This window comes from Mytilus trossulus, chromosome 1 (assembly GCF_036588685.1).
Source record: "Mytilus trossulus isolate FHL-02 chromosome 1, PNRI_Mtr1.1.1.hap1, whole genome shotgun sequence".
Lineage (NCBI taxonomy): Eukaryota > Metazoa > Mollusca > Bivalvia > Mytilida > Mytilidae > Mytilus > Mytilus trossulus.
Window position 1 is genome coordinate 44,769,563 of NC_086373.1, and position 13,405 is coordinate 44,782,967.

Consider the following 13,405-nt stretch of genomic DNA (forward strand, 5'->3'; position numbering starts at 1 on the left):
TCTCGACAAAAGAGATGATTTCAGCTTTCCAATTGTGAACTTTCCATTTCTAAGTAGCAACATTCTAGAAGCACCTGCATACGGGGTATACATCTCCAAATTGATACGATATTCCCGTGCTTGCATTTCCTATCATGATTTTCTTGATAGAGGGTTGCTGCTCACAAGGAAGCTATTAAACCAAGAGTTTCAAATGGTGAAGTTGAAATCCTTCCTTCGTAAATTTTACGGATGCCATCACGAGTTGGTTGACCGTTATGGAATAACCGTTTCACAAATGATATCGGATATGTTCCTTACGTCGTAACTACAACCCTTTCCCTTTCATGAATATGACCTACCAAATTATACTATTTACCGGATTTGTTATCATAGAAGCAACACGACGGGTGCCATATGTGGAGCAGGATCTGATTACCCTTCCGGAGCACCTGAGATCACATATTGTTGGTCTGTTTGTCTTTTTTTATTTTTAGCCATGGCGTTGTCAGTTTATTTTCGATTTATGAGTGTATCTTTTGTCCCTCTTTTACTTGTAGTATGTGTGCTTGGTAATCAAATGATTATATAAGATTTGAAATTGACAAAGGTAGCCGCGTCAACCTTTTTTTGTAATAATATTTTCAAAATCAGTGGTTAAAATTCGAAGTGAAATTAAGTTGTGATGGAAATATGCCTTTAAGTTAATAATTGTTGTCAGTTTATTCCATTCTATTATGACGTAAAAACTTTCAAATACATTTATAGGAAATGCGATCCTTGTGTCAGGAATAAAGATTGTGGGTTTTGTTATAGTAAAGACAACCCAACTACTACAGGGTCATGCCTTCCCGTGTATTCAGATCACCCTGAAAGATATGCAGATCCAAATTTCACATATCAAAATGATACTGGTAATTTCTCCATAAATTTCCGGTGTAATAAAGAAAACTACGAGCATGATATGAAAGGTTTTACATGGGCAGATAACTATTGTCCAACTGAATACTCTTGGATGGCTGTGTTAGGTCTAGCATTGTTTGTAATAGGGTTTGCACCAGGTAAGAATTTTCTATTATCATATACTTAGACTAAATAACATATGATTTTTACTGTATGATAATATCATTAAATCAACGTAAATTCCATATTTTTCGAATTGGTGCTAAGCGGGCTGATATGAAAAGTTTATCACATGCTTCGAGTGTTATCACATGCCTTTCCGTAACGTTATCGCATGGCATTCCGGTGATGCTCGGCAAATTCCGGAAAATATACCTCAATGCTACATTTTCACTTAAAAACTTACAAAGTAGTGTACAATCTCAATTTTATTAACGAAACAATTATTTGGATACTGGAAAGTATATTTTGTAAAATAATAAAAAAAAAAAAAAAAATCAAATTATTAAATAAATGCGTTTTTTTAAAGTTTCAAACATAATTTAGAAAGTTACGTTAAAAAGTTCACTTTTTCAAACAGTGTTCATTATGTATATTTTTGAATAATTTCTTTTGTCGTTTCGTCCATATTAAAAAAAAAAATTCTGTTGAGGCATCTGATAGAAAGATTTCATATCGAATGTACTAAATTTGGAGTCCGACGTCCGTGAACTTTTCACTCTTTGGACTTCTATTTGGGAACCACGTAAAATGATCAATATATGAATCTGTGATTTTTCTCCATTGTTGAAGCATATGATAAAAAGATCATAACATGTCATTTTTCATATCGCATGTATTATCAACCCTCGGTCAATATCAGCCCTCGAGCCATGCGGCTCTTGGGCTGATATTGAACCTAGGGCTGATAATACATGCGATATGAAAAATGCCATGTAATAATCTGATATTATCATATACTTAGATTAAATAACATATGATTTTTACCGTATGATAATAGCATTAAATTAAAGTATTTTCCATATTTTTCGAATTGGTGCTTAGCGGGCTGATATGAAAAGTTTATCACATGCTTTGATTGTTATCACATGCCTTTTCGTAACGTTATCACATGGCGTTCCGGTGATACTCGGCAAATTCCGGAAAATACACCTCAATGCTATGTTTTCAGTGAAAAACATTACAAAGTAGTGTACACAACAATCATTTGAATACTGGAATGTATAGTGAGTAAATTAATTAAATTAAATTTGATTAAAAAAAAAAATAATCAAATAAATGCATTTTTTATAGTTTTTCTGAAACATGATTTTTTATAAATTTTCTGTTTACAAAACATTGAATTTTTCGAAAAACTAAGGATTTTCTTACCCCAGGAGTAGAATACCTTAGCCGTATTTGGCACAACGTTTCGGAATTTTGGGTCCTCAATGCTCTTCAACTTTGTATTTATTTGGCTTTTTAACTATTTTGATCTGAGCGTCACTGATGAGTCTTATGTAGACGAAACGCGCGTCTGGCGTATAAAATTATAATCCAGGTACTTTTGATAACTATTTACATCACTGGGTCGATACCACTGCTGGTGGACGTTTCGTCCCCGAGGGTATCACCAGCCCAGTTGTCAGCACTTCGGTGTTGACATGAATATGATCAATTATATGGTAATTTTTATAAATTTTCTGTTTACAAAACTTTGAATTTTTCGAAAAACTAAGGATTTTCTTACCCCAGGAGTAGAATACCTTAGCCGTATTTGGCACAACGTTTCGGAATTTTGGGTCCTCAATGCTCTTCAACTTTGTATTTATTTGGCTTTTTAACTATTTTGATCTGAGCGTCACTGATGAGTCTTATGTAGACGAAACGCGCGTCTGGCGTATAAAATTATAATCCTTGTACTTTTGATAACTATTTACACCACTGGGTCGATACCACTGCTGGTGGACGTTTCGTCCCCGAGGGTATCAACAACCCAGTAGTCAGCACTTCGGTGTTGACATGAATATCAATTATATGGTCATTTTTATAAATTTTCTGTTTACAAAACTTTGAATTTTTCGAAAAACTAAGGATTTTTTTACCCCAGGAGTAGAATACCATAGACGTATTTGGCACAACGTTTCGGAATTTTGGGTCCTAGTGCTCTTCAACTTTGTATTTATTTGGCTTTTTAACTATTTTGATCTGAGCGTCACTGATGAGTCTTATGTAGACGAAACGCGCGTCTGGCGTATAAAATTATATTCCTGGTACTTTTGATAACTTATTAGAAAGTTACTTTAAAAAAGTTGACTTTTCCATACAATGTTCATTATGTATATTGTTGAATTATTTTTTTGTCGATTCGTCCATATAAAAATATGGTTTTTTTTCTCTGTTGAGGAATATGATAGAAAGATTTCATATTGAATGTATCAAATTTTGGGTCCGACGTCCGTGAACTGTTTACTCTTTCAACTTCTTTTCTGGAACCACGTAAAAGGATCAATATATGAATCTGTTATTTTTCTCTACTGTTGAAGCATATGATAAAAAGATCATAACATGTCTTTTTTCATATCGCATGTATTATCAGCCCTCGGTCAATATCAGCTCTCGAGCCATGCGGCTCTTGGGCTGATATTGATCCTAGGGCTGGTAATATATGCGATATGAAAAATGACATGTAATAATCTGATAATATCTCATTCAAAGCTATTTTAGCAAACAGGACTCTTTACTATTTGATAGATGTATAAGAAAGTATAGTAACATGTGAACAGTCATCATACCATGCATGGTGCTTTCTATGGGATAAAAGAGGGGCGAACTATACCAGAGGGACATTCAAACTCATAGATCGAAAATAAACTGACAATGCTAAAAAAGAAAAAGGACAAACAGACACATAATAGTAGACAAAGCAACACGAACCCTAGCAAAAACTGGGGGTGATCTCAGTCGATCCTTGTTTAAGGTGGTGGGTCTGGAGACGAATACGGTTGACTACTGTAACTTGAAGACGAGCGACATTAACCCAAAAAAAAGTAATTTTTAATGCACCTCCTATCATATGTCTTAATCATATACCATTCCAAAGCACATCATCTGAACTATTTTTGCCAGGTCGTCAAATATGTATGCGTATGGTGCAGTTTCCGTCAAATCACGATGAAAGGTCAAGGACAGACGATTTCTAATTTTACAAGATGACAGCATTTTAGAATATTGTGTCTTCTGAATAATGTTATTTTGTATGAAAACATGAAAATCTGTTAAACAGATATTAAAAGATACGTTTCAAAAGCACTTCGGAATATTAATGTCGGATTTGTTTTTTATAAATGACGCCGTTTTCCCAAAAATTCCAGTGAAGATGACAAAAATGCGTCATCACCTATTGTTTTGTCTGTGATTCAATTGTTTAAATTCACCATAAATATAAAAAATATTTTTTATTTAGTGCTTAGAATGTTTTTGATATCATCAAGTTACTACAGTTACGCCTCTTGTTAATTAAACTGTCGATTATTACAACCCTTGCAGTTGCCCAACAATACCGCCTTCTGAAAAATATTAGATGTTCTATGTTAAAACAAATTGTATGTATAGACATGTTTAGATTCTTAAAAATTGAAACAAGGTTTAAGGATATGCTACACATGAAATTTATAATTTATGGGAAAGTTAGGGAACGGTAATTCATATTTCAATATTTATATGTCAGTTCTTGGTTGCTTATACTGCATCATGCAATAAACAAAATACAAAGCAATCTTATCGATCTCGTTAACAAAGTCGAGAAAAAAGAGAAAATTGATATTGGAGTTGGTCAAACCAAAATGACAATGAACAAAAAAAGAACGGAGAGAAGTTGAATGTCAATTAAGTGGCAGAACAGACCCACAATTGATAAACCTATCTTAGAAATAGAAGATTTTGTTTTTTTAAAAACAGGTGTCTTGTTCAAACTAACCACGTAGGCATTGCATATATAAAAATTAAGCAGTTCTGTAAGAAATAACTACGTTGACACTATTTTAGCTCACCTGGCCCAAAGGGCCAAGTGAGCTTTTCTCATCACTTGGCGTCCGTCGTTCGTCGTCGTTAACTTTTACAAAAATCTTCTCCTCTGAAACTACTGGGCCAAATTTAACAAAACTTGGCCACAATTATTATTGGGGTATCTAGTTTAAATGTGTCCAGTCAGTGACCCGGCCAACCATCCAAGATGGCCGCCATGGCTAAAAATAGAACATAGGGGTAAAATGTAGATTTTGGCTTATAACTCTGAAACCAAAGCATTTAGAGCAAGTCTGATAAATTATTTATCAAGTCAATAACTATCTACCCTGAAATTTTCAGATGAATTGGACAACCGGGTGTTGGGTTGCTGCCCCCAAATTGGTAGTTTTGCCGTTGTTGGTTATTATCTTGAATACTATTATAGATAGAGAAAAACTGTAAACAACAATTATGTTCAGCAAAGTAAGATCTACAAATAAGTCAACAACATTACCAAAATGGTCAGTTGACCCCTTAAAGAGTTATTGTTCTTTATATTAAATTTTTAACAATTTTCATTAATTTGATAAATTTTTGTAAATTTTTACAAAATAATTTCCTCTGTTACTAATGGAGAAAGTTCATTATAGATAGAGATAATTGTAAGTAGCAAGAACGTTTAGTAAAGTAAGAACCTCAAACACATCACCATCACCAAAACACAATTTTGTCATGAATCCATCTGTGTCCTTTGTTTAATATGCAAATAGACCAAGGTGAGCGACACAAGCTCGTAAGAGCCTCTAGTTTTAAGATAACAATAGGAATATCGATACCCCTAAATAAACTGTTACATAGAAAATCTTTTAAAGTTCCACATATCCCAAATGATATGGCTACAGTAAAACAAAACATTCGCAAAATGCAACAAAGAGCTTGACAAAAAGACAACCCCCTCCCCCCTCACATTTATATCATCACAGAAGCAGACAGAATAGGCGCAACTGTAATGATAGACATATTATAACATTATTAAGACAAGATCTTACGACAATTGAATTAGAGGACATATAAAGAATTAGATGAAATTATTGACGAGAGGACTATGCGAACTATTAGTTCATTGAATTTAAACTTCGATTGTATAACAGGTAAAGAAGGAGATTTTCTTTTGAACTTTGGGATAACAAATAGTCTAAGATTTCAAAATGTTATTTCACAATAATGGGACGAAGATATTACTTTGAACTCGTCAAGTGACTTGAAGTTTAAACCTATTGTGGTCAGACCACTATGTCCACTACATCGCGTACCTTTATAGACATACTACTTACATTCAAACTACTCTGTAAACATAAAGAGTCCCTTAACCCTTACCTACTCATACTAGTATTATAATTGATGACCATTATTTAGAAGTGAGTTTTGATATGACACGTTTATACACCGAAATTCCACATCGATTGGTACTTAAAAGTATACAATTGTTTTTAAACTTAGCCCAATGCTGTAAGCTAAGTAAATTGTAAAACAGCATTTAGTGCAATAAAGATGCTTTAATTGTTTCAAAAAATGTACACAATTTTGGTTTGAAAACACCCTAAACCCCCACTTGACAAAATTCCGAAAGGTTTTGCCAATGCAAATACATCTAGGCTAGGGTATATATTAAAGTTGTTAAACATTTAATTTGAAATAGTATTTTCAGCATGCATATGAGAACATTGGAGACGTTATTATGGGGACGTAGTCCCCAATAACAATAGAAAATTCAATAAAAAAAAAAATCCGGATAATTTCCCGAATTTTTCATTGTACTAATGAATTCAAAATCGTTCAATTTTTTTTATGTCATGTTTTGAAATCCCGGACCTGCGCAGAAATCTACAATGTACTTCCTTTTTCCGGTCTCGTTTGTATGAATCTTTGAGTAAAATAGATATTTATCAGTCTAGTATAAATAGGAAGGAAAGCAATACCAATTTCATTTCTAATAATTCCTTGATATGAAAAAAACGTTACCTGATGATAGCGTTTCTTTGTTTACATTGCATATGACGTTATAACTTAAATAACGTCACAACTAAAATCCCTAACGACAGAACCAAAATCGAAAACGTTACGGTATTTCCGTTTCTTTTTTTTTTTTTAACAAATATGTAAGTTACAAAAAAAAATAATCATACAGACTTCGTCCCCATTTACAGGTTATGCCTGCCTCATATTATAGAAAACTGTTTTATGATCTGGAATAAAAAAAACAACATGAAACTACAAATTCTCTATAGGGTAACATTACTCCTTCAACTTTATTCACCATTTAACGGAGAAATCTCAACAGATATTAACTACAAAACAACAGAGTTGGATTTCCAATCATGTCAACCCTCACACACCAAGAGACGAGTATGTACGATGATTATAATAGATTATCGTTAATCATCTCATCGTTACGGCGCCGGAACGTCAGAAAAGTAATCAAGTTGATTTGACCAATAAAAACTGTTTATTGCTATTTTACCTATAACGACGTTGTTAATTTCATTGACAACGGGCACGTGTGGCCTTAGCTTCTAGCGAGTTACAGTTAATTGGCTATGTCACAGATTTCAGTAAAATTTTGCATACAACTTTGGCTCGGTGAACTTCAACTAAAACTCGAAAAAAATGATGTATTTATCTCATTTATCATTTGAAATATTACTGATTGAATTCTTTCAAAAAAAAGTGTTTTTATACATTTATTTCTATTTTGAAAAGTGTCATACATAAACAAAAACAACAAAAATGGACAACATACCAAAATGCATGAAAAAATTGATTGATACCTTTAGTTATATGATTGCCCTTAAATTACATTTTAAACAAATCATGGCATTGTTGTCTTTATTTTCAAAATCAAAATCTTACACCCCAAGAAATATTATACAATGCAAGATCTTTAGAAATTAATAGAAAATTTCTATATATCCTGTTCAAATTTTATTTTTACTAGAAGAGTTATTAAGGCCCTTTGTAGTATTTAGTAAGAATCAGTCTTTAAATGTGGTGATATTAAAATTTATATATATATATTTTTATTTTTTGGAGTGAATATTTCATTCGTTGACATATACTGTGAACTTTTTGTATATTATAATCAAATATACATGTATATATCAAAGTTGAAAACTTTAAAATCACAAAAACACAAATTGTTTAGTGTCTACGAAAACTTGTAAGATTTCTGTTGCACTTTTTTTTTAAATTGATGCAATTTGGGTGACGTTACTTTTCTTTTAGGATTGTTTAACATAATATATGTATTAGATTGTCATGAATTGCATTTATAATAAGTAAATCATCTTGTCTATTTAGGACTGGGTCCTATGCCATGGACAGTTAATTCGGAAATATACCCAATATGGGCCAGAGGAACTGCAATTTCAATAAGTACTGCCGTAAACTGGATAGCCAATCTAATTGTGTCTTTCACATTTTTATCACTACTTGAATCCATAACTACATATGGTAAGTGTTTAAAATCGTCGTACAAAGTAACATAACAAAAAAAAAAGACAGCAGGAATCGTTAAAATTTTAAACCCCACTACATTTGTAGCTCATCTGGCCTGAAAGGCCAAGTGAGATTTTCTTATCCTTGGCGTCCGTCGTCCGTTGTCATCCGTTAACGTTTACAAACATCTTCTCCTCTGTAAATACTTGGCCAAATTTAACAAAACCTGTCCACAATCATCATTGTATCTAGTTTAAAAAATGTGTCCGAAGATCCCGACTGTCAACCAACATGACCGACATGGCTAAAAATAGAACATACGGGTAAAATACAGTTTTTGGCTTATATCTCCTAAAACTAAAGCATTTAGAGCTAATTTGACATTATCATCAATACTATTATAGATAAAGATAAACTGTAAACAGCAATTAATTTCAGCAAAGTAAGTTCTCGATAGCCAAAATGGTCAATTACCTCTTAAGGAGTTATTGCCCTTTAAAGTATTTTTTTATCAATTTTTGGTAAATTTTTATAATCTTGTGCAAAAAATTCAACACGTCATCTACTAGGCCAAATAGAATAGAATTAAACTGAGCCACAATTTTCAGTAGGGTATCTTAATTGAAAAAATGTCTCGGATGACCCTGCCATTCAACCAACATGGCCACAATGGCTAAAACTGATAGAACATAGGGGTTTACTTTAGAAGTCTTTTGAAAAATTGTTAAAATAGTCAACACTAAATTAAATAATGACGAGGAGTCTTCAGTAACTGATGTAAGACTATACTGGGATGACATGCTGTGAATTCAACTACTTGGCCAAATAAAATCAAACTTGATCTCAATCATTATTGGAGTATCTAATACTACTTATTATGATTTTAACCTTATTTTACATAATTTCCAAAACCACAGTAGATACATGTGAGCGACATAGGCTCTTGAGAGCCCGCCTAGTTTTCTTGTACACACAAGACAGATAATTGTGAAAAGAAGGAATTTTCACCATACATTGTGTTTCAAAAGTTATGTACTTCGATTCATGTTTATGTTTAAAAATGGCATAGAGAAATCAATATCTATTTGAATTTAAATAAGTATATAAGTATACGGACCGTTGTGGTAAGATTGATAATTTGATGTGCTTGGTTAAATGTTCTGGATGCATGTAAGAGATTGATGGGTAAACCGGTCTCGCTCTTTTTGGTGTAACTGTATTACTTTATAATTTAATGTGACATTTCATATATTTTACAGGAACATTTTACTTGTTTTGTGGAATATCTGTATTAGGATTGATAGTGTTATACTTCATGTTACCAGAAACCAAGAATAAAACACTAGAGGAAGTTGAACAATTGTTCATGTCGGAGGAGTATAGAAGTCAACACAAGAAATACATGACATATGAAGCAAAGGATAATCCCGCTTTTGCAGGCGAAAAATTGTAAACATTAAACTTAATGCAAGCCCATTTAGAAACATAGTGTCATGTCAAATATTGCACTCCCAATTTTGTTAATAGTTTTGGACAGTTTTAGCAGCCGTTCATGTAACCAGACAATTTTTTCTTCTACTTGTAAAATGGAACCTTTCAATGAAGCTGAATATTTAAAGAATACAAAAGCATAAAATTCTCTCTAGAAGCCGTTATACAAAGATAAAACTATAACAGAAAGAAAGCAATCGTTGTTGTCAAGCTCTGTCAGCATCTATAGCATCGGGAAGTACATAAATTTCGTCGCTATAAGTTGCTACATTGAAGTTTATGAAATCAATCTGCTGTAAATCGACGTATAGCTTATTGGTTTTAAGTTTGTAGGTTTGTAGGTTTGTAGGTTTTGTAAATAAATCTAGTACTAAACACGACATCATAAGTTTGTCGGAAAATCTTTTTTTTTTAAATGGTGGCTTCCGATAGTTACTACCTGGTAAATTGGTATTTAAATACTTTGACCGCGCTAGTGAAATATATGTTCCTTGTCAGTTCTATGTGCATATGTGTCAAACGTTAGAGTATAAACAACGAAAATTTACCCATCAAACTACAGAAATTTTTTTAAAGTCATAACTTCAACTACTTGAATACAAATTATTACATATAAGTTTTAAAGGACCTTAGCCATTAGAACAGGGAACTGCTAACCCCTCCGAAGCACCCAAGGTCATCCCGATTAATTGGTGGGGTTCGTGTTGCGTAATTCAAAATGTAATGTAATACCCCGCCTCTTCTTACAGTAGCAAATTGAGTTAACCCAACGACTTAAAGCGGGGAAGTGATTAACCATTCATGCTAATTAGTGACTTTTTGAATCAAATAGAAATTAATTTTCTAAAATACATTTATATCTGTTCTAGCTTATATGAATATGGTCATTATCATATAAGATATAAGATAGGAGCAAAAGGACATTGTTTCATGATTAATGAGATAAAGTAAATTTTTACTAACTAGTGAGAACTATAGTAACACCATTTTAACATGGTCGGTATTGATTTAAAACGAAACGAAATATGTCGACTTTAGAAAATAACTTCTAAATGTGACTTGCTTAACTCCCAGGAACTTTTGGCATTGAATCCTCCTTCTTATCTTTTTTAAAAGATATTTTGTTGTTTTCATTATATCAAAATTTCTTAAATATTTCAGGTTTTTTGTTATTTGATGTGTTCTTGCTCCTATTTATACTATCGTACAATAACAGAATAATGGTATGAAAAGGAGAAAGAACACAATAATGAAATGAAAATAAGTTGATATTAGACGAAATTCTGATTCTGAAATAGTAATTTAAACACTAAAAAAAAGTCCATGCAAAATATCGCAGACTTGCAGACAATAATGTCGTCAATATGAAACGCTTGAAATTTATTCTTTTGAAGACAATATAACAGATACACCTAGATTCATACAATATGTAAAGATAAATAATTCATTTAGCAGCTCGTACCGGTTTGGGTTCGGAGATTTGGCTGTGTACTCCTGAGAAGGAATTTAGAACTTATTTGAAAAATACCAATATAGTACAGTTACTGTACAAACACTCATATGGTACGGCCCGTTAGTAACCACACGAGTGTAAAGGTATAAACCAGGGGCGGATTCGGCTATTTTTAAAAGTGAGGTTTTATACTCATGATAAAAGCCATGTTAAAACAATATTTCCCAAATGAAAAGCATTGATCGTCTAATAAGGGGGTTCCAACATCCGAAACCGCCCCCTATATACTCATATGGTCATGACTAGACGCGTATGGTTCAAATTTTCAAATGTTTCGGATCATATCCACGGTAACATAATACTACATTAGCTTGTTGGATAAACATAAATTTTTTGACTTGGATACTTTATTGTAGCTTTTCAGATGTTCACATTAGCAATTTGTTGTATAATCTTTTCGTATCTTGTATACATACGAAATATTGAAAATTTTAGATCTAAATATTTGACATCAAATTACCATCATTGTACACGTGTTTTGTAGTTTTTGAATTTATCTTGAAAACTATATTAGAAAAAGAGAGACTGTAATAGAAAATATCTAACCGTGTAAACACAGTCATGTTTGTTAATCTAAATTGATGTTATTTTGTTTGTTTGTCTTGGAAATGTTTTTGTATTCCAAAGTGTACTTTTTTTTTTTAAATAGTTAAATGCATAATCAGAAAAATTATTAGAATCTGCAGATACGTGATAAAATAAAAAAAAACATACAAACATATTTTTGTTTTCGTCCTTTGGGATATGGCATATACTTTATTTTATTGGCAAATCATACCACGTGTTTTATTCATAATTATGACAAGGTACATGGAATATATGATTTTGTGCGTTGTGTAATTAATAATGGTCTTTATAATGCGGTCTCTTCAATTAAAACAAAGATCATATAATAGATATAGGAAGATGCATGTGGTATGAGTGTCAATGAGACAACTCTCTATCCATGTCACAATTTATAAAAGTAACCCATTATACATGTCAACCGATGGAGCCTTGGCTCACACAAAACAGCAAGCTATAAAAAGCCATCAAACGGGAATTATACACATATTACAAGTTACACATTAATTCCATATAGAGTGAGAGCGTAGTTACACATGGAATTAACTGATCTCATATATATCGTGTTAGCTAGGTCACTACTGCATGACAAATTGTGTAACAAACGAATTTATTATACCGACCTATCAATGAATTCAAGTCTTCAATATTAAGAACCTACTTCAATTGGTCTATACAAAAAGAAAAACACACATGATATTCATTATTAACTCTAAATATCAGCACAACAATGTTTACAGCTTTGCGGAAGCATATTTTTGTTCTTTAGCTTTCCTCGACGGGATTCGAACTCATGCTGTGATGTATTGGGATATATATACATTTATCAGACGACAGGCAAGTAAAAAAAAATATAACTCCAATAAACTATATAGTAACTGAAAATAATCTAGAAGACCCCTAATTTTGAAAAACACAAAAAATATGGACGCATAACGAATAATGAAATTTGAACATTGTTCAAGGTAGGTAATATAATTTTATGATTTGGATAATTTAATTGTATAAGATAATCACAAATAATAAATTACTTTTTTTACCAAAAATAACAGATTCTGATATATAATTGCACATGGCAACAGTCCCTCCGTTTTATATTCCGTAGAATTATTTGTATAGTATAAACTATAAAGGTATGTATTCAGCGCGAATATTTTTTATATCACAATTGTTATACAAATAAATAAACATGTTTCTGTTTATTTAGTCGGGAGGTCAAAGTTTGTATTTTGTTGCTGTGTAAAATATTTGTTTTTGTTCATTATTGGGTACATAAATTAGGCCGTATATAATCTCGCTTGAAATTATACATTTGTCATTTCGGGGCTTTTTAAAGCTGACTGTGGTTTGGGCGTTGCTCATTGTTGAAGGTCGAACATTTACCTATAGTTGTTTATTTCTGTGTCATTTTGGTCTCTTGTCTAGAGTTGTCTAACTGGCAATCATAACACAAGTCATCTACTTATTTTTATA

At 32.2% G+C, this 13,405-nt stretch overlaps 1 protein-coding gene across 1 annotated transcript in view; it reads left to right on the plus strand.

Moving 5' to 3' along the window:
- LOC134725367 (proton myo-inositol cotransporter-like) overlaps positions 1 to 12,049 on the plus strand; it is a 46,735-nt gene extending 34,686 nt beyond the window's left edge. The window contains exons 7-9 of the mRNA XM_063589130.1: positions 748 to 1,040; positions 8,227 to 8,379; positions 9,624 to 12,049. Coding sequence (XP_063445200.1) covers positions 748 to 1,040; positions 8,227 to 8,379; positions 9,624 to 9,817 — 640 coding nt within the window. The 3' untranslated portion in view covers positions 9,818 to 12,049. The remainder of the gene's footprint in view (positions 1 to 747; positions 1,041 to 8,226; positions 8,380 to 9,623) is intronic.
- The last annotated feature ends 1,356 nt before the right edge of the window (positions 12,050 to 13,405 follow it).